The 25,860-nt window shown below is 40.8% G+C and overlaps 1 protein-coding gene across 1 annotated transcript in view; it reads right to left on the bottom strand.

The window, feature by feature from the left end:
- ACVR2B (activin A receptor type 2B) overlaps window positions 1–15,900 on the bottom strand; it is a 94,559-nt gene extending 78,659 nt beyond the window's left edge. The window contains exon 1 of the mRNA XM_051983985.1: window positions 15,821–15,900. Within this exon, the coding sequence (XP_051839945.1) occupies window positions 15,821–15,872 (52 nt within the window). The 5' untranslated portion in view covers window positions 15,873–15,900. The remainder of the gene's footprint in view (window positions 1–15,820) is intronic.
- Window positions 15,901–25,860: the final 9,960 nt, after the last annotated feature.

The following is a 25,860-nucleotide window of genomic DNA, read 5'->3' as shown; positions in this document are numbered from 1 at the left end:
CAAATTAATAGCCTATGTCTTTCTTTTACTTACAGACTTAAAGTTAGCATAGCCATTGTGTTGAACTCAGGGAAGTAGAATATACAAAGAGCTTGCTCTTAAAGAAACTGGATTTTTTTTTTTTGAGAGTGACCAAATCTTAAAGTTTGGGTTGAAAAAGACCTTAGAAGCCATTTGATCTGATCCTCTCATTTTACAGACAAGGAAACAAAGACCTAGGAAAGGTAGTGAAGTGAGATTTGAATCCAGATCTTCAAATTCTCAATTCATTGCTCATTATAGGAGATGATGCTACCTTTCCAATCTACTCAGTAATAATATCAGATTTATGTAAAGCAAGAAGAGACATTAGATATCAGCTATCAACAATCTCATGACATTTCTACTGTCCTTTAAGTTTTATTAAAAAAATTTTTATAATGACCTTGTGAAGTATAAAGCAGTAATTAAGCATCAAAGGGAATTATTGTATATGTTCCAAAAATCTACATGAAGAAATTCCAGAACAGCCAGTCTCTGACAGGAGACAAAACATAATTTAGATACTAGAGAACTATTACAGAGCCTCTACCTTGGAGGGGACCCAGGGATTATCTAGTCCAAGTGTTATGTATGAACAGGAATTCCCTCTAGAACACTAACTTTCCCTCCTCTCTCTGTCTCTCTGTTGTATCAAAGAAGGCTGAACCAGAAACAATGAGCAATAGTTGTTGAGAGGTAAATTTCAAATTGATTTAAGGGGAAATGCCCTGGGAGTTGTACTCCAAATGGATCTGTAATCTCATACATGCTTCCCAATGATGCAGAGGGTCACCCATCTGTACCTGTCCAATCCTAGGAGAATCTGGCCCATATCCCCAAACCTCATACACATTTTGACAGGGGAGGCCAACCGCTAATATCTTGCAGACTTCTATTATGGAAGACTCTGCTACTGAGGAGGCAGGCCTGTTCAGATTGTCAAGAGGATGTGGGGGGGAAGCCTTTCAGCACTTTGGAACCCTTGGGACAAATTTCTGAGAAGGCAAAGACAAGTCTCCCAGAACAAGCAAGCATGAAGATAAGTGCTCTGCATAGTTAAGGGATATATTCACGTTAATAAAATCACAGATCCTTCAATATTTTGCACTATTACCATTAGGAAATTTGTTTGCTTTTTTCCTAATATCAAGCTGAAATCTGCCACTTTGCAGCCATAATAAAAAGTAGCATTTTTGTAGAGCTTTAACATTGTAAATATTTTCTCATTTTATCTTTACAACAGCCCTGGGAAGTAGGTGATATTTGCTCAGCTGAGGAAAGTGAGACAAATGAAGCTGAGTTACTTGCCTAGAATCACACTGTTATTCAAGTATTAAGTATCTGGATGGGATTTGAATTCAGGATTTCCAGTACATGGTTTTATGCACACTACTACTTGTTTCTGGATCTGTACTTTAAAAACAAGTAAACTCTCTATATGAGAATCCTTAGGCAGAGAGAAGGGAAGAAGGTCTTTTAAGTATGTAAAGATCAATGTAAGTAAAAGCCAAGAGGTAGGAATAAACATGGTCTGTGTGTGAAAGGGCATTAGGTACCTGACTACTTGGAGGGATGGAGATGGAGATGAAGGTGGCAGTGGCAGATGAGTTTAGAGAGGTCTATTGGGGCCTTGAATGTTACTTGATCCCAGAGGCAATGGGGATCCATTGTAAGTGATATCCCAGGAGCTAAATGGAGGTTTGTGCACAGTAGCTACTGATTAGAGAGACTGAAAATTTTTAATCAAGAGTTGTCTATATCTAGAAACTAAAATGGGAACCTCTCTTTAGGAAGGAGGATGGGCAGTATAAACAGACAGTTCTATCTCCCATTTAATTGATAAGAAAACTTTTAAGATCATCCTTGCTTCCTTCTCTGGTAGCCCTCTTGCTCCCATCTATAGGCTAGGCTCTGGGATCAATCAAGTCTCAGGCAGTGGAGAGATAAGAGTCCCATGAAAGCAAAGCTTAACTTCAAATAGCCTTATAGACTTTACATACTGGTTTTGGGCTACTGAACTGGATCTTTGTGATCCAGCACCTTATGCTGTAACCCATTTGCAGTATAATTTGCTCTTATGTTGTTGAATCATTTCAGCCATGTCGACTCTTCATGATCCCATTTGGCTTTTCTTGGCAAAGATACAGAGAGTGGTTTGCCATTTCCTTCTCCAGCTCACTTTATAGATGAGAAAACTGAGTGACTTCACAGAGTTACACAGTTAATAAGTGTGTGATGATACATTTGAACTCAGGTCCTCCTGATTCCAGTGCCTACACTCTATCCACTGCATCACCTAGCTGCCCTTGTGTACTGGACCCCTATATAGGACCCAATACCTCTCATTTCAATTCCCTAGTTCTCTTTGAAGCTCAGGTCAGAAAGTACCTCTCCATGAAACCTTTCCAGATCCCTTCCCACAGCTCTAGAAATTCCTTCCTCCCCCAAAATTATCTTGGATCTATCTTGTATATATCTGTATATTTACCTATTGTGTATCCCCCCTCCCTACACCATATAAAATGTGAGCTTTTTCATTTCTGCTTTGGTATCCCCAAACCCACCTGAGCCTGAGACACAGTAAGAGTCTTAATAAATGCTAATCCACTGATTAGAGTTGTAACACTGAAGCCCTCTCTACTTTGCTAAGTTTTAGAAGGAGAATGAAATTCTGTCCTCTGAATCTCAATCTCCTTGCCATCTGCTAACAGATCTCTCTGAATCTATCTACTTGGACTTTGGTTGCCTGATACCTGACACCTCCAACAATGTTTCTCCTTTAGAACACTCCCACTTGTCACCAATGGTCTACTTTCTTGGATCTTCGCTGTGTTATTTAGTTTTCTTTCATTAGTCATGGCTGGAAGTATACCTCCCCAGGTCACCTACTCTGCCTTAGTGGGCCTATTCTGTCTCAAATGCTCAAGCCCAGGCAAATCTTGTCCCAAGGAGAGGGCATGAGAAGGGAGGGAAAGTCCCACTCATTCCTATTAAGTCCCTCTTTGAGGGAAGAAAAGTGCAAAAAACAAACAAAAGCAGTCCTCTGTTCTCTCCCTCCCTCAAACCTTATAGATAACCCAACCCTGTGTGGGAGCCACTCAAAATATTTCCCGAGGTCTATTTTTTTGTTGGAACTTCCACTGGGTTATTAAGAACATAAACATTTAGTATTCTGTAAAAGAATTGGTGGGTTCATAAATGAGAAAATGAAAGAAACTGTGAAAAAGTGGGGACAGCTCCGGGACAGATTCTTCACCAGAATAGTTCTGGTCCCCACAACTAAAAAACAGCTTCTCATACAGGAGACTAAATATGTTCACACTTCATTTTGTCACAATGCCTGAAATTGCACTAATGAGAGATTCATTTGGGGGTAACTAGCTTCCCTTTCTCATCAGTGTGAATTACTTTAGATTGCTTTCATCTTAACAGCCAGTCAAGTGAGGAAGGAAAGGAGCAAAAGGTTTGGCTGAAAAGAGAGGAAAGTTATCTGGGGCTGAAGAACAAGACCTCAGGAACAAGAAAGGGACAAAGAAAGCATTGGAGGAGCATTAAAGACAAGATTCCTCTGTTTCAAAATTCTGCCTAAGGCCAGAGTAGGCTAATTCTCCTTACATTAGCACTAATTGAGAAAACACTTTAGGGTTTGCAAAGTGCTTCACAAATATTATTTCATTTTATCCTAACAGATGAAGAAACTGAGGCTGAGGGAGAAAACTTGCCCAAGAATAACACAGCTAGTAAATAATTGGCCACATTTGAACTCAGATTTTCCTGACTCCCAAGTGCAAAGCTTTTACCTACTATACCACCTCCATCTGGCAGGGCATACAGTTTCCTGCTTGCCACACAGCCCCAGAACTTCCACTAATACTATTCAATTTGTAGTTCAGCTTAATTCAAAATTAAATAAGTTTTTGTGGGCTGGCCTGGGAGCACAGTTTCTATAAGAAACAGGGCTCAAAGGACCTGACTTACAAACTTTGAAGAAATAATATACTCTGAGTTGAAGAATGCCTCATGTCTTTTTTGCCTTTTTCTTAAACATTTTATTTTCCAGGTACAAACTGCACCTGGGGGGTTGCTATTCCCTGAGTCACAGTGTTTGATTACAAGCACCCTCTGCCTCAAAATTAGACACACAACTGCCCATAGTTAACCAAGAAGTTCAATCAGTTAGGCTTTCACTTTTAAAGAAGGAATTGGGAGGGGTAACAGAGAAAAAACAAATCAGGAAAATCTCAGGATCAGCTGCGACCTTCTTAGAATACAATCTCAGTACCAGCCATGATTTTGATAAGAAAACAACTTGCCTTTTACATATCACAATAATGAGCTGTTTCTTTTAATTAGGAAAGAACCCCTTTTGAGCAAGACTAATGCCCCTCATTCCCAAAGGCAATGATTTCCTTTTTTAAAAAATTGTATCACAGAGCCACCAGGAAAAACTGTCAAACTGGACTGCTCCAGATTAAGACATGATTCCCTTTCCCCAATGATAACCCACACCCCACTACATGGTGCAGGTTTTTCCAAGAAAAAACTACTGCATCCAAACCGTGCCAAAGTCAGAATTTTTCTATGTAATTTCTTAACTCAAGATGCAGGATGGGAATTGCCAGTTTAAAATCATAAACATTCCAGGTTCAAGTTCTCTAATACTTAATAGGATATATGATATGGAGCAAGTCATTGAATTTCTCTGTGATTCAAGAAACTCTCTAGGACTTAACTTTTCTTAAGATAGATGAGTGATTATTGTTATCCAAGGAAGTTTGCATAAAGTTACAAATGTATTCCTGAGTAGAAAGAGTTCTCAAATTTGGAATTCCCTAAGAAGGTATGAATCTTTCTCATATCTGTATATTTTTTACACTAGATCTTAAAGGTCTTACTTATAAGATTTAGCATTTAACACAGAGAATTCTGAAAAAGACTGCTCAAAATTTCTCTGATAAATATGTATCATTTCAAAAACTTCTAATAAGAGTCATTCCTCAACTGATGGTCAAAGAATATAAACAGATAATTCTTACAGGAGACCATCTGAGCTGTCAACAGACATGAAAAGTTGTTCCATATCCCTTATACTTAGAGAAATTTGAATTAAAACAAGTGAGTTTCTACTTCACACTGATTCAAAAAAAAATAGGGGGAAGGAATAACAAATGTTAGAGAGGCTTTATAAAAACAGAAATGTAGAGCTATGAAATGGGATATCCATTCTGGAAATCAAGGAATTACATCCCAGAAGTCACTAAATTGTCACTAAACTATATTCATGCCCCTTCACCCAGGGCTTCCTAAACTTTCTCTAAAATTTTTCCTTTTCATCTGAGAAATTTTTACATGACCAAGGTATATGGTGTATAAAAGTTATACAAATCAAATATTTACTGATCAAAAATCAAAATTTTGCAACCCTCCCCAATTCAGTTATAAAACCTCATTTGGGGTTAGAAACCCCAAGTTTAAAAAACTAGGCCTTCACTCACTGATATCATGCCTAGGTATGTCCCCAAAGAGATCAATGAAAGAGAAAAATAATCCAAAAATACATATTGGCTCTTTTGGGGTGGTAAAGAACTGGATGAAACAAATTATGGTATGTGACTGCAATATAATAGTATTGTGTTTTAGAAAATAATGAATAGGATGAGATCTGAGAAGACAGAGATTTTTTTTATGAATTGTAAGGTTTGTATGAATTGATTCACAATGAAATAAGCAGAACCAGAATATTTTATACAATAGCAACTCTGCAAAGACAAATAGCCTTGAGAGATTTAAGGACTCTGATTAATGCAAATGATCAATCATGATTCCAGAAGATGGATTCTGAATTAAGGTCCCTACACCTGATAGAAAGGTGATAAATTGAAGTAGCAGCATATGGCATCCTTTTTTGAATATGTTCAATGTGCGAACCTGTTTTGCTTGTAGACAAATATTTTTTAAAAGGGTTTTGTTTTAAAGTCAATGCAACCAAAATTAGAAGAGAAACAGAAAGCTGGGGAAAATTTTTTTTACAGCCAGTGTTTTTGATGAAAGCCTCGTTTCTAAAATATATAGATAACTGACTCAAATTTATAAGAATACAAGCCATTCCCCAATTTCATAAATGGTCAAAGGATGTGAACAGACAATTTTCAGAAGAAGAAATTTCTAGTCATATGAAAAAATGCTCTATATCACTATTGATTAGAGAAATGCAAATTAAGACAATTCTGAAGTACCACTTCCCACCTCTTAGACTGGTTAAGTCAAGAAAAGATAATCATAAATATTAGAGGATATGTGGAAAAACTAGGACACTAAAGTATTGTTAGTGGAATCATGAAATGATCCAACCATTCTGGAGAGCAATTTGAAACTATGCCTGAAGAGCTTTCTAACTGTGCATACCTTTTGATCCAGTGGTGTCTCTACTGGGTCTGTATCCTAAAGAGATCATAAAAGAGGGAAAAGAATCCACATGTGCAAAAATGTTTGCAGCAGCATTTTTTGTAGTGGCAAGAAACTGAAAATTGAATGGATGTCCATCAGTTGAGAAATGGCTGAATAATTTATGGTATATGAATGTAATGAAATTTTATTCTTCTATAAAAAAAATGAGTAATCTGATTTCAGAAAAGTCTGGAAAGATTTACACGAACTGATGCTGAGTGTAGTGAGCAGAACCAAGAGAATATTTTACACAACAACAAGATTATGTGATGATCAACTGTAATAGACTAGATGTTTTTCAACAATGAGGTGATTCAAGGCGATCTCAATTGGGATGGAAAATGCTATCCACATCCAGAGAGAGAACTGTGGAGTCTGAATGTGGAATCTGAATGTGGAATGAAGCATCATGTTTTCACCTTTTGTTGTTCTTTGTTTGCTTTTTTTTTTCCTTCTTGTGTTTTTTCTCCTTTTGATCTTTTTCTTAGACAACATGACAAATATGGAAATATGTTTAAAAGAACTGTGCATATTTAACCTATATCGGATTGCTTACTATTTTGTGGAGAGGAAAGACAAGGGAGACAGGGAGAAAAATTTGGATCACAAAAGTTTTACCCCCCAAAAATTTTTTTAATATTGAAAACTATCTTTACATGTATTTGAAAAAAATACTATTTAAAGAAAGGGGGTTGCTTTTCTTTAAAATTAGAGAAGCTAGTGGAAGCAAGGAAAAAAAGAATTTTTTAAAATTTAAAATAGTTTAAAATTTTTATAATAATATATTTTTTAATTTTAAAAACAAATAGACTGCTCAAATAGGAATTGGTCAGAAAATTTCTGACTTCAATTTGGTTTACATTTACTTATAAGCAGAATATTGAGCGCCTACAATGTGCCAGGAACTATGCTGAACCTAATTGCAACAAATATCTGGATAACCAGATTACTTAATCAGAGTAACTTAATTCCTAATAAATGTGTATAATATATTGTGTGTGTGTGTGTGTGTGTGTGTGTGTGTGTGTGTGTGTGTATGGTCTAGTTTGGCTCTTTCAACATTGGGATGAAAGGCTAAGCAGGAACTAGAAATTACTGTTGATCCATAACAGAGGAATCTCCTAGTAATTTACACTAATATCTTGCTCAGGGTCATGAAAGTGTCTAAAGTGAGATTTGAATTCAAGTCCTTCTGGCTTCAAGATCAACTCTTTAAACAGCCTTTCAAGTAGAAAAATAAAGATTTTCTTCCATCTCACTCAACTAACTGCAGCCAAGGGACAGATCTGGAATCTGGGAATCCATGATTTGAATTCAAGACTAATTCAAATTAACTCATAAAAATGGAAGATAATGAATGTTCCTGGCCTCGAGAGACTTCATTTTTCTGTGTATTTGTAAGGAAAACTGAGGCAGGCTAGACCCTCTTCTTCCACTGGCCCACACTGCCTTTAGCACTACAACAACACAAGTCCTTCCTTACACTAAGGACTGGATTTAGGCTTCAATTTCCTTCCACACATGGAGGCACCCCTTACTGAGTCCTGTTTCTCAAAAAGATCTGAGAGAAGCCACAAAGGGAAAAGTCTCTTACTTACCACCAGACACCAGATTTCTGGTTGTCAGGGGAGGGAGGGGCCACATAAACCAAGCTCAACCAGGAACCAAATACACACTCCCAGTCTAGGCTACCTTTAGACTTGCATCATCTCTGGCCCTTTTGGGAGAAGGCAAAAAAAAAAAAAAAAAAAATGATGGTGATGGTGAAGATGAATCAGGCCCCTGGAGCCTGAAAGACTGTCCATCAGTTGAGGACCACAGTCTCAGGCCTAAATTAACAAACTTTCCTCTCTTCTTTCCCTAATCCCTGAGGTAGTCCCATTAGATACATTAAAACATACTTTTCCTAAATTCCTATCACCACTCATTTTTAATCCTAGCCTTTTCCCAAATACTACTTCTGCCTTTTCTTTCCTGGGACCTTCTATTCTTAACAATTTTTTTTTTTAGAGACAGCAAGTATCTGGGACCTGGACTTGTCTTCAGGAAGGACTGGATTGAAATCCTCTGCTTCCCAGACAAGTCATTCAAATGTTTCAGTTTCCTGATATAAAAAAGGGGAGCATGTGTCAGCTCACTGACCTTTCTAAAAGTCCCTTCCAGTTCTAAATGTATGGCCTCTGTCATACACTTTTAAAATCTTACTCCTAAAATACTATATTCCTACCAATGCTTTTCCTTCCTGGAGAAAAACTCACACCACTAGTGGGGTGGATGCATGGGCCCTCTGGAATTCCACCTTGCCAAGTGATCCTAGGAAAGTCATTTTTTCTTTGGCCTTCTCTGCTACTCTTTGCCACCCCCACAGCCTACCTCTGTTGCCAACACTGAGTCAATCTTAAAGGAGGAAAAATTGCTATCTGCCTCCTCACCCTATCCAGATATTTGTTGCAATTAGGTTCAGCATAGTTCCTGGCACATTGTAGGTGCTCAATAAATGTCTGCTGACTGACCATTATCTCCCAATCTCCAGGTCATTTTCCTCCTTTTCTCAAGGCATTTTTTCTCCCCACCCCAACCTCTACCTTGACAACTAGGGATTTTAATCAATACCCTCTGCCTTCCCAGTTCAAGCTCCAACTCTGACTTGTACCTCATACCAACTCAACCTCACACAGAAATTGTCCAAGCTTTGATCTTATCATTCCTAAATGTTTTACACAGTCTGAATGACCACCAAGATTCTTCATTCACAACCTATTACCATTCCTTCTCTCCTGGATCACTCAATCTATTTTTCACTCTTACAAAGACCTGGAATTATTCCTAACTCTGAACACATTAACCATACGGATAAGGTTAGCCATTTTAAGCAAACCCTGTCCTTGATTTCTTACCCCTTTTGTCCTATTCTGCTTATACCTGGGTCAAACCCCCTAATCGGGATATCCCCACCCCCCACATTCCCCAGCTTACTCCAAAGCAGCAGAATTGTTAACACTAAAAATTCCTGTTATCTAAATTCAACTGGGCCCTCACTACCCTGTAGCAATCCTTTTAAATTCTTCCTTAATTGACTCTGCACAGTACTCCCCACAACTTTCTTTAAGCCTTCTAAATGTTATCCGCCCCCCCCCCCAAAGCTGGACTTAATTTCCTCCTTCACAGGAAAAATAGTAGCTACCCAGCTTAAAGAATCCTTTTCTCTATTATTTTATACCTCAAAACCGTTGGAGATAAATGCTCAGTCACCCCCCTCCAGTCTAATATTTCTCCTATCACCCAGACTCTGAAGAAAAGGTGGCCCCTCTCCTTGCCTCCGCTTGTGCCCTAGAGCCAAGCTCTAAATGTCGATTTCTCTTTAAGTGCTTTTCCCCTTTCTGCCGCATACAACCATGCTGGAGTTGGAATTACCCCCTACCACACACTGCCCTTTCTTCTTTTCAACCAAACTCCCAGAAAGAGCCACCTACACCTCTTGCTTCAGCTGTCTTACCTTTCATGAATTTCTCAACTTCTTAAAGTTTGGCTTCCTACACTAGCAGTTTCCAACAATTTGACAATTATCAAATCCTATTACCTTGCTTCAGTTCTAGGCAGAGTATTGAACTTTAAGCCACAAGGAGTGGGTTCAAATCTTGCCCACAAATCTTGCTCTAGTCATGTGACTTTCCCCCATTTAAAACAAGGGTGCTGCCCTCCCTATTTTCCAAGTCTCCTTCCAGCTCCAAAGCTAGGATCTAATAATTTTTGCTCATCTTCCTTTGTAGCTTCTTCATCCATGTCTCACTTTGCTATCTACATTTCCTAGGCTCTCTTTTTTTTCTCAATGATCTCATCAACTCCCATGGTTTCACCTAAAATCTCTACAGAGATAATTCCCCAAATGAACAATATGGCCCTCACATAAACAGCTCAAACTCAACTTGTTCAAAATGAAACTTGTCACTGTCACCGCCCCCTCCCAAGGGATATCCTCCAGATGTCCGATGGCTATTGAAGCCTTCCTCTCATTCTTCCAGTCACATAACATTTACAAGCTCAGAATTATCCGATTTTTCCTTCTTACTCCTCATATCCAGTGAGGAACCAAGTCTTGTTCACAACCCCTCTCACATCTGACCTGACATGGCTGCCACTCTAGGGTTGGTCCTTCCCTTATAGTTTCCTGGACCCTGTACAGCTATGGCCTCTCAACTATTCGCCCTATTTCCTATCAGCTCCTTCACAAAGCTGCCAAATATAATCTTAACAAAGCATAGATATGTTACTTTCCCTGCTCAAAAAGTGGCTCCCCACTGCTTTTTGGATAAAATACAAATCCTTCTGCTTAATATTTAAAGTCATTGAGCTTAATTCCAGCCAACCTTTCAAGAAGGTTAAGTGGATAGAGTAACAAGCGAGGAGTCAGGAAGACTCATCTTCCCTTAGTTCAAATCTGTTTTCAGACAGAAAGTAGCGGTGTGACCCTGTTTGCCTCAGTTTCCTCATCTATCAAATGAGCTAGAGAAGAAAATGATAAATTATTACAGTATTTCTGCCAAGAAAATCCCAAATGAGATCAAGAAGAGTTGGACACAACTTAACAACTTAAGTTGTTAACAACTTAACAACAACTGAAATGTTTCAAAGAAACTATTTCTCAGCCTCTGCATTCACTTTCCTGCCTTTAGGGCAATAATCTTTTCCCCAATCCAAGAACATATCTCCTTTTCAATGTTGCCTCAACATCTTTACTTTCCATTCCTTTTAGGTGAGCCAACTCTAGTTCTCTCTTTCTCTACAAAAAAAATCTTGCATTTACATTTACTGTGTGCTGAGTTTATATGTTGGATCTCACAGGTAGGTAGTTCATTGTGTCCTAGGACTGTTGTTCTGGTTTACTTTTGTCTTATCTCCAGTTTCCAATTTAAAAAATGCTTGGGGACATAAAAAGGTTGGGGGGGGGGGAGGGGGAAGGATGGGAGAGATTTTCAATATATACACCCACAGAGAAGTGAACAGAGTTATAATCATCCTGATAAGGAGGACAACCACCACAATCTTTGTGTATGATTAAATTGTTTCCTGGAGAGGTAAAGTAATTTAGCCAAAGTAGTAAATCTCAGAACCAGCCTCTGTAGTGAGGCATCTTTTTTATAGTTGATAAGGGTGCTGGACCTGGAATCCCACCATGCTGAGTGATCCTAGAAAAGTCATTTTCTGAGCATGCTTTTCTATATCTAAAATGAGTGAGTAAAGTCTCTTCTAACCTAGATCTAGCATCACACGAATGCACTGACACACCACGTAAAATGAAAATGTACTGGTATTAAGAACTTTAACCAGAAAAGAGGATGCAAGTAGTTCAGTTCCAACATTCAGAATCTCCTAGGGAGACATACAATAGGTGATTTTCCTAAATTTAGTTTAATCCAAAATGCCAAACCAAGTGAAAAGCTCCTGCCTGGGGCTTACTGATTAAGCAAATTAAGTCAACTCTCTCCCCTTTTCCCATCAAGTAGGAGGTAGAGAATGTGGCATCCTCCAGAGCCCTTTTAAGAGTTTAATTCAGTTTTTGGGTTTTTTTTGCCAGTTTCCAGGAAATATGTAGTTTGAAGCTATATCTAATTTCATGACTATCAGGAATCACAAAACGGATGTAACCTATAAAAGTTAGGTTTGACCGCTGACCTCCCTCTTCCACTTCAACTGCTGCTTCTTCCTATAAAACTGTATTTGTTCCTCAAAGTTCTATCCTTGGACACATTATTTATTTATTTACTCTTTCTTGATCTCTTTCTTTTCCAGGACTTCCATGATCATTTCTACACAAGGGACTCTCTTCCCTGAAAAAGTTTCTCATATTTCACTGCCGCTGACCAGCCATCTTTATCGGAGTGCTACAATACCTCAACTCAAAATACCACAAAGTGAACATCTTCCTCACAAACTTTTCTTCCCAATTTCTGTTTATGGTATCATCATTATCCCCCAATTCTCAAGGTCCAAGACCTTGGAGTCATCATTGATCATTTAATCTTCTTCACTACTAGCCACACAATCAACATGTTACAAAGGAAAGAAAACTGGAATCACAGGGTTGCTGGGCAAGTGAGGTGGCTGAACTAGAAAGTCTCTCAGTTCCCTTTTAACTTCAGATTTATGATCCTGAGACCCTGTAGATTGCAATTTCACTATCACCATGCCCCTCTCCCTCTTTCTGCCCCCCTCTAATTAATATCTAGTTATTAGATATTATAATCTAATATCTAATTAGATATTAGAAGGGATTATTAACCTTTTTTGTGTCACAGACCCTTTTGGCAAGCCTATTAAGGTCTATCAAGGAAGCATCCCAGTAGTGCCCATCTCAGAATAATGTTTTCAATATATAAAATGTGTAGGATTGCAAAGGAAAACAGCCTCAATGACATCTAAAATTCCTTTGAACTCTAGACCTAGAATCCTCTGATAGATCCCTTTCTAATTCAAGTCCTCAGTACCTTTTTGTCTTTAACTACTGTGACAGCCTTCAAACTCCAATTTCTCCTCTCTCCAATTCATTCATACTATTGCCAAAATAATCTTCTAGCTTAATTAATTAATAATCTTAGTCTAGATAGACTAAGAGGAGTGCCTGGCATATCCCATAAGCAATTTTAGTTTCCTAATGCCCCCCCCCCAATTGCAAGGTATCTGAATCCATATTCGAGGACTATAGTCTGGGAGGAGGGGGAGCAGAAAACATTTAGTACACATTTAGGTATATAAGTATATACTGGAACCTCCAAAAATCTTAGTGTCGTTTTAAGTAATTAAAGCTTAAAACGGCACTCAGACTTTTGGAACACTCCATTAAGCAGGAGGACTAGGTGTTGGTTGGAGCAGAAAGAACTACTAGAACGCATCTGGTTTATTCAACACAGTTAACTAACTAGTCACCCCACGGAGTGCACCGATATACTTAAAAAAAAAAAAAAAAAAACCCACTTCTCAAATTGCCTTGTCATTTCAAACAGAAACCACTCGGGGTCCTTTTGGGTAAAGTATGTTGCCTACCAATAAATCCTCCGGTCCTCTCTACCACCAACAACCCTCACCCCCACCACTTCCATACAAGCAATGACCAGTTCGGTCAATAGCATTCTTAGCTTCAGCACAACTTCTACCCAAACAGGTCATGAAACCCCACAAACCCCTCATAGTGGGAATACCTCTGGATTCCTGCCCCCAAAATGCGCCTTCCCCATACTCCTAACAGAACCGCTGCAGCCAGGGCCCAAGAGACAACACTGCATGTTTAATGGGGGCTCGGAACAAAGACCCGAGCCCTGGCTTTCCCCAAACCAAACCCGCAGCCGGGGGTGTGTCCCTGCTCCGCCTCTCGGCCAAGAGTGGAGGGGGTGGCTAAGCGGTTTCCTTCAAATAGACAAGTGAGCTTTAACACGTCTCCATCTACTAACCACCATAATACCAGCGGCCCAGAACCAAATGACTCCAGATGTGCTACTGGACCCTAGATGTTCCCTCCAATCTAAAGAACAGCCCGACAATTTACTCCCTGGAGGGAGGAGAAGGAGATCAAGAGAAATCAACGTAGGACCCCTACTTGGTGAACGCAACCTTCAAGTTCGGCCTCCTTTCCCGCATAAACAATCCAAATCCAGCTGCACCCATAGGGCCCGATCCAAAGCACGCCAAACCCTGGGCCTTTAACCGTGGGAAATCGCTTTGGGGGAGGGGAGAGACTGAGAGTGTACAACATTCATCGCTGTTCAAAGCAAAGTACTAGCCAGAACAAGACTAGGAAAGGGGGCGAGAGGAAGGGACGGTCAAGAATGCGAGTTCGTGTTGTTGGTGTGTGGTATGGTGTGTCTGTGTATTTGCGTGTGTGCGCGCGCGCGTTTGTGTGTGTTATGTGCGTGTGTGCGTGTGCAGGCGAGCCTGCTCTCACACTCAGCATTGTTCGCCAATCCCCGAAAGGGGAGACTTGTTATTTTTCCCCTTTTCTCCCCTCCCCCTCTGCTGCCCCGCCCCTCTCCTCCCCTCCCCCCCGAGTCTTAAACACGAGCCGGCCCCGCGCAGCGGCCGCGCACAGCTGCGCTCCGAGCCTCGAGATCTGGGGCCCGGCCGCCTCCTCCAGCACTACTCCAACCCCCCCCCCCCAACCACTAAAGCGACCCCCCGGCCCCATGGGGCCGAGGGATTACGAGGGGGCGGGGCAGTACCTTGCCGCCGGGCTGAGCTCCCAGAGAGGGCCGAAGGGAATTAAAAAGGGTTCCGCGCACTGATCGCTCCAGGGAGAACCCCGAAAGCGTAGCCAGAACGCTCCGGGGTCTGGCAGCTGAAAATCACCTCCCTTCCAACCAGATCCACCAGCCCCCACCCTCCGAAACCCGTGGTGCCCAGTGCCTAGGCTGCTGCTCCAGCAGAGACCGCCTGTTTAGTCCAAGACAAACACTTTTTTCAACCAGGGGTAGGGAGGTACAATTTAAAATAGCCCCACGGGTCCCCAATCTCGACATTCCCTCTGCCGGTGTTTAAAGCTAACTTGCCTAGCACTCCGCTCCGCCCCTTTACCCGTTCCAAAAGCAGCAACAGAATCCAATAAATTAGCAAATAGTTGGAGAGACTAAAAAACAAAAACCTCAGACTGCTTAACATGCCAGGGGAACGGCCGTGGCTAGGTTTGGTTTTTACAACTCCAAATTAGCTTACGCCGCCACAAATCACCTCAAACATTCTCCTTCCCCAGAGTCTCTCATCATCCGAAAGAGACTTTCGGGTTCTGAGCATATTTCTTTAAGGTGGGGTTACGGGCCACCAGGACCTCCATGAGGGCAGTTTGGAACCCTGTTCAGCAACAATGCATTCTCTCCAAGAAGCGCGAATCTTGCTGGAGCTCAGGTCACGCGGCCGCCCCCTCCCCAACTGGGGCCCGAAAGGCTACGAGCTCGCGCTGCAAAGCTGGCCCCCGCAAGCCGCGGCCAGTCATGCCGGGCTGCAGCGGCGAAAACGCGAAAAAGCCAGCCCAGCCTGGGTCCTCTCCGAGACTCGGTGTTTTCGCCCCAAACAAGCACTTGGGAGTGGGAAATGGACAGAGGGTACAGGTGCTAGGACGAGGTTTCGTGGAAGTTCCTTTGTTGGTAAACATTGCAGCGAGTTTCGCACGCCGCGGGCCTCGCGGACACGCGAACACACACCCCGCTCCGCCCCCCCAGCCCCCCGGGACCTGGAAACTTAAGAGAGAGATCCCAGGTCACCCGACCTCGGGGGTCTGGGGAGTCCGGGATGATGGGAGTCTCGAGTAGAGATCGGAACTAGAACCTCCTCTATCTCCCCCTCCCCAAGAAGCCCCGCAAACACTCACCTGCGCAAAGAGACCCCCAAAGCAGGGCGAAAGTGACCCAAGGCGCCGTCATCTTCCACGAAGACAAAAACACCGCGCGCCACGCGGGGAGCCGGCAGGGAGGAGGAGGAGGAGGAGGCAGAAAAGAGCCCCAGAAAGAGAGTCCAGAAGGAAGCGGCGGGAAGAAGCCTGCGGGGTGCAGGCAAAGAAGGGGCTTCGGTCAAATCCGACCCAGCGGCTCCACTCTCTGTGACGCTCCTGGCCGGTTTCCTTTACTTCGGCGGGCCGGTTGGCTGGGCCGGGGGAGGGGGTGAAGCAAGAGCAGGGCCAGCCCTGGCCCCTCTGAGGGCGCGTTGCTGCTGCTGCCGCTGCCTGGGCTGCTGCCGCTGCTGCTGCTGCTGCTCCGGCTCCGGCTCCGGCTGCTGGTGCGGCTGCTCTCCTTCGCCTCCTCCCCACGCGCGCCGGGAGACTTTGTCCTGAGGGAGTCCGGAGCCGCCGCGGGCACAGGGGCCAGGGCCGCGGGGCGCACACCCAGACCCCAAAGTTTGCGGGGCTCAGGCAAGGAGCTCAGGGCAGCTGCGGAGCGCACAAGACGTGCAGGAGGTGGCTGAGGCTTCGGCTGCGGCCCGGACTCCGGGGCGAGGCGGCGGTGACGGCCGGGGGGCGGCAGCTGGGTTGGGGGGCGGCGGCGGAGCGGGGAGGCGCGGGCTGCGGCGGAGGGGGCTGCGGCGCGCCGGGCTCAGGCATAGCGCGGCGGAGCTGGGAACGCCGGGGAAGCGGGTGGTGGGGTCGGGAAGCAGGGACGAGGAGAAGGCGGCGGCAGCGGCTGCGGACAGCGAGACGACGACGAAGAGAGGCCGGTGCAAGCTCCAGCTCCGGAGTGGCCATGAAAGGACTGGGGGAAGCGCGGGGAGGGGGAGGGGCGGGAACGGGGGAGGGGGGCGGGGGGAGCTGAACTGAGTCCAAAATGGCTCCTGAGCCGCGAAGGCAAAGTGGAGCCCGCGGGGAAACCCGGATGTTTGATACAAAGAGGCGGGCGGGGGGCCGGACCCCGTGTGCGAGGAGGGGGCGGGGCGGGGCGGGATCTTGCCGGCCTCGTGGACAGCTCCCACCCTGGGATGGGTGAGAAACAAAAACGGGGCGGGGGTGTGTGTTCAGGGAGCACCCCCGCCCCTCCCTCTCTACCACCTCTTCCCCTGCCGGGAATAGCCCTCGCCCCTCCCTCTCTCCCCCTTCCTTTGGAATTCCCCCTTCCCCAACCCTTCTGGAAGACCCTTCCCGCTCTATCCCTCCCAGCCTGTCCCTCCTTCACCTACCAAAAAATCATTCCTTTTCTCTTCCTCCCCCATTTTCCCCTCCCCAGTTCTCTTTCACACACCTCCTTTTCCCTCCTCCTCCCCCCACAGCCCCAGCAACTCCAGTCCTTGCCCCGCCTCCTCTGGCCCTGACTGGGATTCTGTCCCTTGGGCCGCGATTTTCTGTCCCCAGGGCCTATGCCTGCAGCAGCTGAGGCGTCCGCAGAACGTGCCCAGCAATCGTAGGGGGCCAGTGGCCCTTGCCTTTGCCGCTCCCGTCCGCGGCCCCTCCAGGCCTCGTTGAGACCACACCAGCGGAGGTTGCTGCGGGTTGGCCCCAGCCCAAGTGAAAATGAAGGGGTGGATTGTTGCTGTGGTCAGAGCAGTCACCTGCCAAACATGCCCCTAGGCCAATGAAAAGTACGCTTTGAGGGCTCCGGGACGACATTCCTTGAGTTGTGGGTCGTAATGTGGCTTTGGTGTCCATGTGTCCATGACACAGAACGCGGGGGCTCATATGCAACCCCAACTCCTGGCCAACTTGGCCACAGGAATCCCTCACCCGAGAAGAACCTGTTGGATCTTGGGCATAGGCTGCGGTGGAAGAAGCCTTCCAAGTTCAGGTCTAAACATAATTGGAAAAGGTAGAAGTGAGAGACCCAAGAGCATAGGGACTCTCTCACATAGAACCAAGACACTTATATACGTCGAAAATACAAACTCTGAAACATACTATGGAAAGCTGGGCTTGACACATTAACACACTGTTAACTGGAGTTGTGAAGTAGGACAACCGTTATGGGAAGCAAATTGGAATTATGCTTTTAAAAATTTAGATAGTCATACCTTTGACCTAGAGCTCTCACCCCTGAGCATGTGACCCTAAGACTTTGCAAGGCAAAAAGTTTCCAAAGACACCAAAATATTCACAATAGCATTTTTCATTTTAGCACATAATAAAAACAAATGATAATAGCTATCATTTACATAGCACTTTGAAATTTACAAATATCTCGTTTGATCCTCATGATAATAATATGAAATAAGTGCTATTTTTACTCCCATTTTACTGAAGAGGAAATTGATGGTCCTGGAGATTGACTTGTCCAGCCAGGGTCACAATATCTGTAAATATCAAAGATGGGATTTGAATAGTGGTTTACTGCAAATATAGCCACTGTCATTTTATTGCTTTCAAACTATAGATACCTTTGTTTAGGGAATAGCTAAATAGAAGAATTCAAAATACTATATAAAGAATTTAGAGAAACATGGAAAGATTTATTTATATGGGTGCTGCATAGTGAAGTAAGCAAGATCAACAAAACAGTATATACGACTACAATAATTTAAATGGAAAGAACAAAAGATAGGAAACAGAGCATTATGTAATTATATTAATCAAGTCTGGCCGTTCAGAAGAGTTGAGAAAAGATATCTCTGTTTCACCGCGGAAATAAGTGACTATGGATGTTGAATATTCCTCTACTGTCAAACACTGTTGATGTGTTGGTTTTGCTGAGCTGTTTTTTTTTTTTTTTTTTTTTGTCTTTAAAAATCTGTTACAAAGGATGGCTTGCTGTGTAGGAAAACAGGAAGGTACACATTTGGAAATGAAGGTAACAGTAATAGATATACATAAAGAGAAGGAAAAAAAAGAAAATCTATATCCAAGGAAGACAGTTAAGAATAAGAACAAATATATATTATGTAATGTGTGTATTAACATCAAGATATTGGACACTAATGATAGCTCAGATGATACAGTACTATGAGATTTTTTTCCCACAACTCTGTGAAATGGACAATACAAGTAGGAGCATGTCCACTTTGCAGATTAGGAAAAAAGCTTCACGATTTACCCATATTCACACAATTAGAGAATATTTGAATATTTGATTTTCAAGTTAGTGCTCTATTCAGAGACAAAGTACTATTTGCCAATTGTACATAGAGTCCAAATCTGGGAATTAAGGGAAAAAAAAACTGGGTCCTCTCATCAGCTCTGCTTTGATAAATCATGAGACATTTAGGAAGATGTATTCTTTTGGTGACTCAATTTCCTCATCTATGAAAACACCATCAATCAATGATAAATTGGAATGAGTACTGCTGGAAAGAGTTTTGTAGAGAATTTGAGGAGAAAAACGTTGGACAGAGAGGAGTGAGGAAATGGTTTAAATTCATGTCACATTCTCCCACCTGGTCAGTGGATTGGGAGAGTGGACCCAGAGTCCAGAAAACCTAAATTCAAATGTACTAAGTGTCTGCCACTTCCCTTCAGAAAGATTATGACAAACTGTTGAATTGCAGCTGCTCAAGCCAAAGAGGGTATTCTGTCAGTTGATGAAGACAGTGATTGTTGAACTAATCCCAGTTTCCTAAGAGACAGTAGACTTCTGTTAGTTAAAGTTAGGGAAAGTTGCTCCCCTAACTAGGCAATTCCTCTGAAACTATTTCTTCTTATTTCCTCTTGGGAGAAAAAAATCTAAACCATCAATACCTTTTTATTAAGTATTATTAAGCAGCCAAGAAAAATGGGATACAAAAAGAAAGGCAAAAGATAATCCCTGTCTTCAAGGAGTTTACAATCTAGTGGAAAAGACAAAAAAGCAAACAAACATGTACAAACTAACTAAATACAAGATAAACAGAAAATGATCAACAAAGAGAAAGCACTGGAATTAAAGATTGATAAAGGCTTCCAGTAGATGGTGAGAAAAGGCCACCCCAAGCCTATAGCAGAACCATGGCTGAGAGGACCCTCTCTGTGCTGGGAGGGGGTCCTTGACAGCCCTCCAATCCAGTGGCCAGACTGGCTGCACAACAAGCTTGTACCAGGTTGATGAGATTTTAGGTGGAATTTGAAGGAAAGCAGAAGGCAAAGATGAAGGAAGGCATTACAGGTATGGGGACAATCAGAGAAAATGTCCACACAGAAAGATAGAGTGTGTTACCTTTGAAGTAGCCAGGAAGCTGAAGTGGGGAAAGATGGAAAAGGAGGATAAGTTATAAAGTTACACTAAACAGAGGATTTTGTATTTGAACTGGAGGCCACTGGAGTGACTAAGTAGAAAATCCATTTTTTTTTTCCTTTTTGCAATCAGGGATGCCTGGCACTGACCACTGTTAAACAGCCAATCAACAGTGCCTCCTCTATCATTTTACCCTCCCCTCACTTTTTCATGGTCTTTTCTCCTTATATAAAGGAAATTAAAAACCACTAATTGTTGCTGATCAGTACTGGTGTGGTGGATAGAGTTGGGGAAACTGGTCAGTTGGAGGAAAGCAGGAGACCCATTCAGCCTTTAGCAAGAGGTATGTGGGAGGCAGCAGAATAATGATTTCTCCCCCAGGAGATCATAGACCTTTTCAGTCACTCTGTGATTGTATTCATTCACCAGTTTGAAGTTGATTTACTAGGGAGCGGTAAACAGAGAGAGATTAATAACCTAAAGGTTATTGAAAATTCCCTGGAAGATAAACCCCTGTGGCAATAGCAGGTCAGTTCAGGGATAAAGAGAAGGGATTACCTACTGAATGAAGTACTAACTCATTATTTGGCATTCAAGGTCCTTAATAAACTGGTACCAACCTATCCTGTTGAGCCTGATCCAATATAAATCCCCTTAACGTATCCCAACTGGATTATTCACAATTGATCATAGATGTTTTATATTTTCCAACCTTCACGATTTTGTTTATTATGTTCTATTTTGTACCACAATTAATTCTGTATGTTTTGCATCTTTTTTATATCTTTGCACGTTTTACTAGACTGTAAGCTTTCTGAGTCTATGTATTGTGTCTTTTCTTTTCTTTTCTTTTCTTTTTTAACATTAGCATTCCCTGGCACCTGGAATACCTTCTGCATTTAATTTTTAAAATTTGATTTGGAGTGCTAGGAAAAAAAAAAAACCTCAATCGTTCGCAATCATATGTAAAAAAAAATTTTTTTTAAAATATTGTTGCACATATAGTATCTCATTCAATCCTTGAAAAATGCTTGTAAGGTAAACAAGTATAATTCCTAGTTTCCCAATAGTGACGTGAGAATGAAGAATATGAAGTAACTTTTCAAAGGTTACCCAGCCAAGATTAGAATTCATGTCTAATGACCAATGGCTCAGTGGATAGAATCATAGACCTGGAGTCAAGAGGACCTGAGTTCAAATGCAAATACTTACTAGCACACAGATCTTCACTTAGCCTCCGTTCTAATCACTAAACAAGGAAATGTCCAACCAGTCCAGAAGTTTTGTCAAGAAACTACTGTAGACAGTTTTAGTGTGCTATAATCTATGGGGTCCCAAAGAATTGGACATGACTGAATAACAATAAATGGATGTCTCCTCAAAACTTTAAGAGTTACAAAGATGAGGCAGGTTTTTGGAACAACACTATTGTAGATTATTACAGAGTAACATATCATCTGTTGTAAGAATATATTTTATAGTAACAATACCATCCATATTTATAGCATTACCCCCCTTTTCCAAGTGCTTTCACACACTGTATCACAACCCTCTGCTAAGTTAAGCAGGGCAAATGTTATTACTTTTCAGGTAAGGATGTGGAAAAAGATTAGACCTGTAGTTTTGTTGCTAATGGAACTAGTGAGACAGTTCCCTTTCCCATGCAAATCCTAACTATTTTAAAATTTGGAAAAATGATAGTGAGAGAAGTTAAGTGATTTTGGCCAAGGTCACTCACAGGTCCAGTGCCATTGAGCCAGTGGCAAGTGCCACCCAACTCCCAGGCTTTGTAGTTTTATCACAAAATCTAAAGTTGTAAGGTAATGATTTTATGTGGGTCAGGGATAGTATTTTTCATTTCTGACTTCTGTTATAATGCACATTTGGGACCTGGCCTACCAGGTATGCTTTAAATCCTAGTACAAGACTCTAGAGTCTAGAGAAGATATTCTTAACGTTTGTTTTATCATGAATCCCTTTGATAATGTAGGCTCCTCAAAATGTTTTTAAATGGTTGAAAAATGCTAAATTTCACTTTGGAATTAGTGAAAATAAGGGTGTCTTTAAAAAAAATCTAAGTTTAACTATCCCTTGAATTCTACCTCTGGAGGTCTGTGATCCTTAGGTCAAGAACCCCTACTATAGAGCTCTTAGGAATTAGTATATTGTATAGTATATTAGTATATTGTATATTGCGATTAAGAATGCACTCTGAGAACTGTGGAGACTGAATGTGGACTAAAGCATAGTATTTTCACTTTTTTTTGGTGGTGGTTGTTTATTTCCTTGGGTTTTTCTTTCTTATGGTTTTTTCCCTTTTTGATCTGATTTATCTTGCTCGGCATGATGAATATGGAAATATGTTTAGAAGAACTGCACATGTTTAACTTATATCAAATTGCTTGCTGTCTTGGGGAGGGAGAAGGTGAGAGAAAGGAAGAAAATTTGGAACACAAGATTTTGCAAAGGTGAATATTGAAAACTATCTTTGCATGTGTTGGAAAAATAAAATACTATTTAAAAAAAAAAGAATGCACTTTGATTTCCACTATGTATAACCACTATGTCAGAAATATCCATGCAACAAAGACAAGACTTAATTTGGGGCCGTGAAAGACTTTTTTGGTTTCAGCATCTATCTAGGAACCTAGATTTCTTAACTAGCTATTCAGCATATTAGCACCAAATCCATATTTGCAAGAATGTTGGCTATGGTATGCTAAAAGAGAACTTATTATAAAGAAAAATCGTGATCATATGGTATTTAAATAGCATGCTTAATGTCTTCAAAATGCTTCCCATTGTTAATATTTCTCATAGAATGTTTTAAAAAAGCATTTAAAACTATCCTATTCTGAAACCTATGGACTAATCTGAAAGAAAAAACTTAATCTTTCTTTAATTCTCAATTATATACTAGAATCTTTCCACACTATTCTTATGGTCTAGAGAATCCTGGGGATCTCTGAAACCCTTTTAGAGGGTCTACAAATTCAAAAATAGTTTTTATTTCCAATATGGTAAATGTCTATAAATATAACCCAGATCAACAAAAACGCTTTGGAGAGAGCCTCAGTAATTTTTAATAGGATAAAGATACTGAAAACAAAAGTTTGAGAACCAGTGTTTAACTGTTTTTCTGATTTTCTGATCATTTTCTGATCATCTCTAGGGAATGCTCCTTCAGGAAATAAATAGTGTGTTGACTATACAAAAGCTCATAATTGATCCACCTTAGAGCAATAGCCTCCTTCCCCATGCCTTGGCCTGATTAGGGATCAGAGTAAGAGAAAGAAGAGGTCTTTGATTGCATCAGAAGTATCTCTTGAGATCACCTTTGACCAACTGGAAGGGACAATCTTTTTTGTTGCTTGGAGTTTTTTGGTTTGTTTATAAAAACTGGGTCTCCCCCTCATCAGGCTAGAACTGAAAGGCTACCAATAGTCCAATCTATTGGACCAGTATAACCTTTGAGAAGCTAGAGTCATAATAATATGCTATAATAAGATATCAGGTAATAAGGTATATTTAAGAAATATAAAATAGAAAATAATTAAAATGTTTGTTAGCTGGGGGAAGTTTTGATTTTAAATGCTCTACCTCACTTTAGATAATCTGTTTTGTCTTCCTCTACTTCTGAGGATTACAGGCACACCACCATAATGGGATGTAAAGGAGAATTCTGAAGTGGTCAGAGAGTTAATAGTGATAGGAAACGGATTCTCCAAGAGTGTGCCAACAGTTATGAGATGAATTATGAATTCTTATTCTTATCTCATTGTGAATTCTTATTATTTGAGAATATCAAAAGTTGTAGATTGAAAATGACTTGTGAGAGAAAATTTTCAAAGTCATAGAATAACTGCCCATATTTGGTCTTTTATCTCTTAGCATAAATGTTTATTATAAAAAGTATTTCTATTTCATTAAATATTTTGCAATTACATGTAAAAAGCTTTTAATAATTTTTTTTAATTTGAGTTCCAAATTCTCTCCTTCCTCTCCCTCCTTGAGAAAGCAAGCAGTTTTATATAGATTATGCAGATATGTTGTCACATAAAAATATATTTCCATATTAGCCATTTTGCAAAAGAAAATAGAAACAAAATAAAACAATAAAGATTTTTAAAAATTAAAAGTATGTACCAATCTACATTCAGAGTTCATCAGTAAACTCTCTGCATATGGATACATTTTTTATCTTTGGTCCCTTGGAATTTTTTGGGATCATTTTCTTGATCTTAACAACTAAGTCTTTCATGGTTGATCATCCTTACAATATGTTTCTTATTGTGTACAATGTTCTCCCAGTTATGTTTACCTCACTTTGCATGAGTTCATGTGTTACCAGGTTTTTCTGAAACCAGCTTGTTCATTATATCTTATAGTAATAATATTCTATCACAATCATATATCACAACTTATTTAGCTATTCTCCAATTGATGAATATTCCCTCCATTTCAAATTCTTTGCCCCCACAAGAAGAGTGGTTATAAATATTTCTGTATTTTGCCCCTTTTTTCTGATATTCTTTGAGTTACAGATATAGTAGTGGTATTTCTGGATCAAAGGGTCTGCACTGGACATATATTGTATCTGGGATATACTGCAACATATTTAACCTATATAGGACTGCTTGCCATCTAGGGGAGGGAGGGGAAAAATCGGAACAGAACCGAGTGCAAGGGATAATGGTGTAGAAAAATTACTCTGGCATGGGTTCTGTCAATAAAAAATTATTATAAAATTAAATTAAATTTTTAAAAAAGGGGTCTGCACTGTTTATAGCCCTTTGAGCATGGTTCCAAAGTATTCTCTAAAATGGTTGGAATAGTTCACAACTCCACCAATAGTAGCGTCCCAATATTTCCATCTCCCCTCAGCATTTGTCATTTTCCTTTTCGGTCATGTTAGCCAATCTGATAGATGTGAAGTAGTATCTCAGAGTTATTTTAATTTGCATTTCTCTACACAGTAGTAACTTGGAGCATTTTTCATGTGACTGATAGCTTTGATTTCTTCTTTTAAAAACTGCCTATTCATACCCTTTGACTATTTAATAGCTAGATAAAGTCTCTTATTTTTTAAAATAAAATTTGGCTTAGTTACACACACACACACACACACACACACACACACACACACACACACAAGAAATGAGACCTTTTTCAGAGAAACTTGCTGTAAAAATTTTCCTACTTTTCTATTTTCTTTCTCATTTTGTCTGCATTGATTTTCTTTATGCAAAAGGTTTCTTTTAATTTCATGTCATCAAAATTATCAATTTTCTTCCTATAATCTCCTCTATTTTTTATTTGATCATAAGCTCTTCCATTATCCATAGATCTGACAGGTACATTTTCCCATGCTTCCCTAATTCATTTATATCACCTTTTATGTCTAAATTATTTATCCATTTTGACCTCATCTAGCTATATGGTATGAGATATTGGTCTATGTTTGGTTTCTGCCAAACTGCTTTCTTACTGAATTCTTACCTCCCAAACTTGGGTTTTTCAATTTAATCAAATAGTAGGTTACTATGATCTTTCACTGCTGTGAATTGCATACCTAATCTGTCCCACTGATACACCACTCTATTTCTTAGCCAGTGCCAGATAGTTTTCATGATTAGCATTTTGTAATATAGTTTGAAATCTAGACCTGCTTGGCCGTTTTTCTTAACATAGTAGAAATGTTTAGATTAGAATAATCTAAATTAATAAAATTGTTTCTGATTGGCTTATGCCTAAACTGCAGTGTACAGAATTTTCTTTCATGCCATATATT

The sequence above is a fragment of the Antechinus flavipes genome, chromosome 1, assembly GCF_016432865.1.
Source record: "Antechinus flavipes isolate AdamAnt ecotype Samford, QLD, Australia chromosome 1, AdamAnt_v2, whole genome shotgun sequence".
Lineage (NCBI taxonomy): Eukaryota > Metazoa > Chordata > Mammalia > Dasyuromorphia > Dasyuridae > Antechinus > Antechinus flavipes.
This window is presented reverse-complemented; position numbering and strand designations above follow the sequence as displayed.